Source organism: Lactuca virosa, chromosome 3 (genome assembly GCF_052849685.1).
Source record: "Lactuca virosa cultivar CGN04683 chromosome 3, Lactuca_virosa_CGN04683_v6, whole genome shotgun sequence".
Classification (NCBI taxonomy): Eukaryota; Viridiplantae; Streptophyta; class Magnoliopsida; order Asterales; family Asteraceae; genus Lactuca; species Lactuca virosa.
In genome coordinates this window covers 58231390-58237082 of record NC_136428.1, presented here as the reverse complement: position 1 = coordinate 58237082, position 5693 = coordinate 58231390, and the positions used below count along the sequence as shown (strand labels likewise).

The 5693-nt window shown below is 33.6% G+C and overlaps 1 protein-coding gene across 2 annotated transcripts; it reads right to left on the bottom strand.

Annotated features, from left to right (window-relative positions):
• Nucleotides 1-634: 634 nt before the first annotated feature.
• LOC145165766 (potassium channel KAT3-like) lies at nt 635-5693 on the bottom strand. Of its 2 annotated transcripts, none has more exons than XM_079084650.1 (12): nt 5492-5693; nt 4372-4587; nt 4127-4288; nt 2673-2730; nt 2277-2594; nt 1853-2191; nt 1712-1744; nt 1440-1625; nt 1282-1359; nt 1137-1206; nt 907-1053; nt 635-819 (listed from the first exon to the last, which is right to left on the bottom strand). In XM_079084650.1, exons 1-12 carry the CDS (start codon nt 5677-5679, stop codon nt 716-718), a joined length of 1899 nt encoding a protein of 632 aa, XP_078940776.1. In that variant the 5' UTR covers nt 5680-5693; the 3' UTR covers nt 635-715. The 2 variants fall into 2 exon arrangements, with proteins under 2 accessions (XP_078940776.1, XP_078940777.1); XM_079084651.1 differs by having other exon boundaries at nt 1146-1206.

Below are 5693 nucleotides of genomic sequence, written 5' to 3'. Positions count from 1 at the left end.
GTTCAGCGAACTGTTCGTGAACCGTTTGGCAGGAAGTTCGTTTATTTAATAAATGAACGAATATGAATACAAATCCTCGGTCGTTTAGTTAAACGAACGAACATGAACAATGGTCTCGTTCGTTCAATTATGAACGTGAACGTTTGTTTATGTTCATTTACGTTCGTTTATGTTCACGCATATATGTTCTTTTTATGTTCATATATGTTTAATTGTATTCGATTACATTACTATATTATATGTTCATTTATGTTCATATATGTTCAATTATATATGTTATCTTTGTTCATTTATGTTCGTTCGTTTAGTATGTTCACGAACATAAACAAACAAACATGAACAATATAATTTGTTAAACGAACGAATATGAACACGAAAACTCGTTTGTTTATCTCTTCGTGTTCGTTCATTTGTTCGGCTAACTTAAACGAACGAACATGAACAAGCCCCGGTTCGTGTTCGTTTGGTTTGTTTACAACCCTATTCTCCACCACTATAATCAATCCTTGGTCACAAGTAATAGTCTCCCTCACCACGTATTTTCGTTCAACGACTTATTTGATTATTATTTTTTTATTTTTATAAATAGATAGCATTAACAATTGACAAGATAAAAAGAGTTTTTGAGACATGGTTTTGGATAAGTGTGACATCACCAATGATTTCATTTCAAAATGTAGTATATATGTTTTCATTCCAATCGCATATTGGAGTGCTAGAGTATAAATATGTGATCATTATCTCTTAAAACATCAAGATCTTCCACTTGCGATCCATCCTCCATGACGATTACAGTCCCTCTTTTCCCCACCTTCTCTTCTGCATGACACCATGATATATATTATAATTTCAGGTGAAAAATAAGCTTCACTATAATCCATGGAGTTCCTCCCTATTACTAATTACCTGCTAACTTCAAAAGCTCATCCACTGTTTCTGGCAGACGAACTAATTTTCCTGTCTTTCCCCTGTCTGTTGTTTGGTCATCTGGATGATGTCCATGGATTATCACCCTGGACGGACATGCTCTCGAAGGTGCATCAATGAGTGTTCCTATAAATCATGACATTACTCATTTACTTGTTCTTACCATTGTTTCTTGTGAGATGTAAAGGACCAGATTGAAGATCACTAACCTTGCATACCTTCGTGATCATAACTTGACCTTTCATCATGATTTCTTAACTCGTTAAGCGATGTCATTTGCTGCAAATTAGTTTTGTCATTAATTTAGAACATTATAGAAGAGGTATAGCGATGTTTTAAAGATGAATGACTAACCTCGATGTTCAAGTCACGTAGAAGGTCTGTTAAGAATGATATCTCTTCTTGTACCTCCTTCTTTAAGTCCTTCAAGTACTGTAAACCAACATATATATGAGCTCGGATATATAAATTCATGAACTTTAGAAACCATACAATAAATTAAGAACCTGAACCTGAGTGAAATTGGCCATTATCGTCTTCCCATCTTCGCTAAGTGGCTGGATTAGTTCCTTGAAGTGATGATGACTGATTCGAACAACCTGAGAAAGTTTCTTGCTTCTCACCGTGAAAGGTTGGGGAATGTTAAAGAACACACCAATTTCCCCGAACATGTCCATCGGGCCTAGCTTTGTCAAGAACTATATGTTCACGAAAGAATTGAAACTAAGATTCATAGTTAACAAAACATAATTATCTTGTTAATGAAGGGAAAAATTAAATGTACATGCTCCATTCCATTTTGATGAGTTAGCACCTCCTACATTCACACATGCATGATTAAAACAGTCAGTCGGGTTCACATAATAAGAATTAGAGAAGGAAAATTAAGTTCATACTGTTGATGAAAGATAGGTAATGTACGTACCATGGCTCCAGACACTATGATATAGAAGTCTGTTGGTATCTCATTTTGTAGAATAACTTCAACTTTTGGTGGAAAGTATTCTGCTTTCAAATCTGTAACCAGTTGGCTGCTAAGATCTTCTGAAATCCCTTTGAACAAATACGTTTTCTCCACTGTCTTCCGAAAAAGATGTTGAGCGATGCTGGAACGAATGGCTTTCGGTAGATCCTCAAGAACTTCTTCTTGCTGTAACTCAGCTGTCTTGAACTTGAGTTGCATATGTGCTAACATTTGCTCTTTCAACCCTTCCGGTAATCTGTTCTTGCTTGCATATCTTAAGATCTCATTGATCGAATCCCTCTTTAGTACATCAAAGCGTACATTAGTAATTAAGATCACAGTTAGAACGATTCTACAAAGATTAACAGAAGTGAAAGAGAATTACCATCATAAAGGTTTTAACAGCGCTATGAACAATCAAATTGGTCATGTTTCCGATCAAATACGATGTGAGCCCAATGTTAAACAACATGTAGAAGATATTGAACACTTTCTCTCCGGGGTTCACCGCATGCAAGTCGCCATAGCCGACCGTTGTAAGGGTCACGATAGACCAGTATAAGGAGTATGTGTATCCTAGCCATATGCTTTTATCTTCGAAATCTTGGATGATAGACCCGATCCATGTTTCCTCCGAGGGGCTATGGTGTGTGGCTATCCAGTAGTAGAAGCATCCAGCTGAATGCACGGCAAAAAGTGTAACCTGTAGAGCTTCCTAACGCTCGTAAATCTTTGTTTTCTAGTAAAAAATAATTGGTAGATGGTTGTAATCAGAACTTACGCATATGAGTTTGGTGCATCGTGTCAAAAAGTAGCTGAACCTCGTATCCTTCTCTAACCTGTTGAGAAGACACGTGCCGGTGAAGGTCGGTACAAAATTTAGTGTTAGGGCAAAAAAACAAATAAATGGCCCCGAAAATACTTCAAATTTGCCAGCTATACTAAAATAAATGAAGGAAATACGTACCTATATAAATAACCACAATCATATTCCAAAACATTAAGTTATATAAAATACAAATTACAATCATTTATGAAAATAGTACTTCTTTGTTCTTTTCGAAATGGAAAATTAATAATAATGATCTCAATATTAATTAATACGGTGCTAGAAACAATCCCATTTTCAATCAAAGTGTGTGTTTCCCAACTAAAGTGGCTGATAAAGTAATTTATTTATCTTTTTTAGGTGAAAACATAAGGGTGGGTTAAATGGGCTGATTGGAGCTGCTCTCCACTTTCGTGTTTCATGTAAACTTGTACTCTTTGTTGTGCTCGCGCGCGGCTAACTCCTTGCTGGTTGTGTTGTCGCTTTTTATTTATATCTTTATTTGCAGTTCTCAAAAAAAAAATCATAACTATATATTTAGGAACTTTAATCTTAGAAAACCTTTTCTCTACAAATGTCTTAGTGAAAGGAATGGTCAAATAATAGTGTATATAGAATAAAAACATTAAGATAAAAATATTAAAAACTTCGTAATTTCAATCATAGACCTCTATTTTATTAGATAAAATTGCAACTATTAACTTAGATTTATAAAAAATAAATCATGTGAATCCACATTTAGATACATTCTCATGAGAAGTGGAAGTTTTACGGTGGGTGGGGCATATTATGTTAAAAGTTGCTTCATAAGTGATAAAATATAAGAAATTGTGAATGGAAAATCAAACACATATTTATACCAATTGTTTTTTTTTTATATACTTTTGGTTTACTTGCATCAAAATTGTGAAGCTCCTTAATAGAATTCAATATATTTAAAAAAAATAGTTTTCTCATCCGAAGAGAATTAACGGTGCAATTTTTTGCCTTTGTCTTCCACATCGACGTAAAAGTTACAAGTGATATATTTTAATATTAGTAAGAATAAAAAGTTGTTGTAAACTTAATACAACATTTTAACCAAGAAATATTTATATATTGTGTTTATTTTATGAGTTTTGTTTTTCGATTTAAATTATTTTTAAACCAATAAATATTTATATATTTTGTTTATCTTTTATGAGTTTTGTTTTTAACTTAAATCCAAACGAGACAACTTTATAGCAATGAACTTTTATATATATATATATATATATATATATATATATATATATATATATATATATATATATATATATATATATATATATATATATATATATATATATATATATATATACTAGGTATTTTTGGTTCTTGAGTAGTCAACCATGGTGGCAATTAGCCAACTGGATGTTCATATATACCTCGAGAAGAGCTCACTAACACGCCTTAGCCGCCACAGCCTGAGTAGATTGAGGAATCCGAAGGCCTGCCCGTGGTGGAGCTTTCCGGTGAAGAGTCGGTAGAGGGACTGAAACGGCAACGTCGATGCGACATCCATTGGAAACATCATGTGTGTGACATACCTTTTTATATACATAAAGGGGGAGGTGAGATGGAGAATGGTTTAATTTGTATGGAGTAGAATTATTTGTCCAATGTGATTTACCTTATAGCTATCTTCCTGTGATCATCGACTAACAAATATGTAGTTTTATCCAAGTAAGCCACGAAGAACGTTAGGATGATATCAATGGTGAAGAATAAGTTGACTACCAAATCGATGTACATGAGAGAGCCAGTAGCGACATCCTTGAAAGCTAGCTCGAAAGGTGATGACCATGCCGAGTAAATGACCAATACAACTAGAAATGCTTGCCACCACCTACAACGAAATTAAAAGTTTGCAAAAAACAGAAAATGGTTAATAAAAGTATATATTATATTTTTTTTATGATTAACATGTATATTATGGATGATGAGTCAAATAAGTACTATTAGAAATTAGCTTAACTAAACATGTCAACATCCAAAATCTAGTTAAGTATTTACTATGCATGCATAAATACTGTATAAGACCATGTGTAATTCTAAGTATATAATATCATTAATCTTATCCAAATAGACACATGCCATCATTTTAGATGGATAGAAAAATAAATAGGAAGAAAAAATAAGAAAATATTTAATTTCTCTAAATTATTTATTTAATTAAAAAATGGACCTTAATTAAATATTTTTAGTTCAACTTCCCATATCCCATAACCCGATCTAAAATTTTACTTGTGTAATCGGTTAATGAGCGTTTGTAGCCTAAGAGATTCAGATGTTGATGAAAACATGTCCCTTACTCATAGACTGATGTCTTGCTTGGATAAAAAAAAAACAGGTAGTTTAAATCTTTAGTTAAGAGTAAAATATGAGTGAGTCTTATCGGTTCTCAAAAACTTCTATCAATCTTTACAGTCTCAGATTTTCACGATCTTATTAACCATTCAATCATTTGTTCATGTTACAAGACAATACGAAAGTGAAAATTGTGAACCAAGGATCTTGTCAAGTAGGTCCGTCAAGGAGAGCGAAGTGTCAAACCCAATTTTAGATTCAGGCTCTAAATACGTATTAAGTGCGATCCAGATTATGATCATTCTTGGATAAAGAAAGGACCTAATTAAGCATATTGGTGCTGCTTTAGGTGGTGACATGTAGCATGTACATATAACGCATCTTGTAGGATGTACGCCATTTCACTATATGACATATATAAACACAATTAATTAAGAACTTACCGATACCTACGATCATATGGTGCAATGACATATTTCTTAAGAAGAGGAGAATCATCACCAACAAGAGTTCCGAAAGCAGGCAAGAGGCTACTCGACACAGAAGCTAAGTTTTTCATAACCTCTCCGCTTGAATGCCGTCTATACAACAATGGCATCGGTGATCGTGTCTCCGACATAGTCTCTCCCATCTCTAGCCACTTTA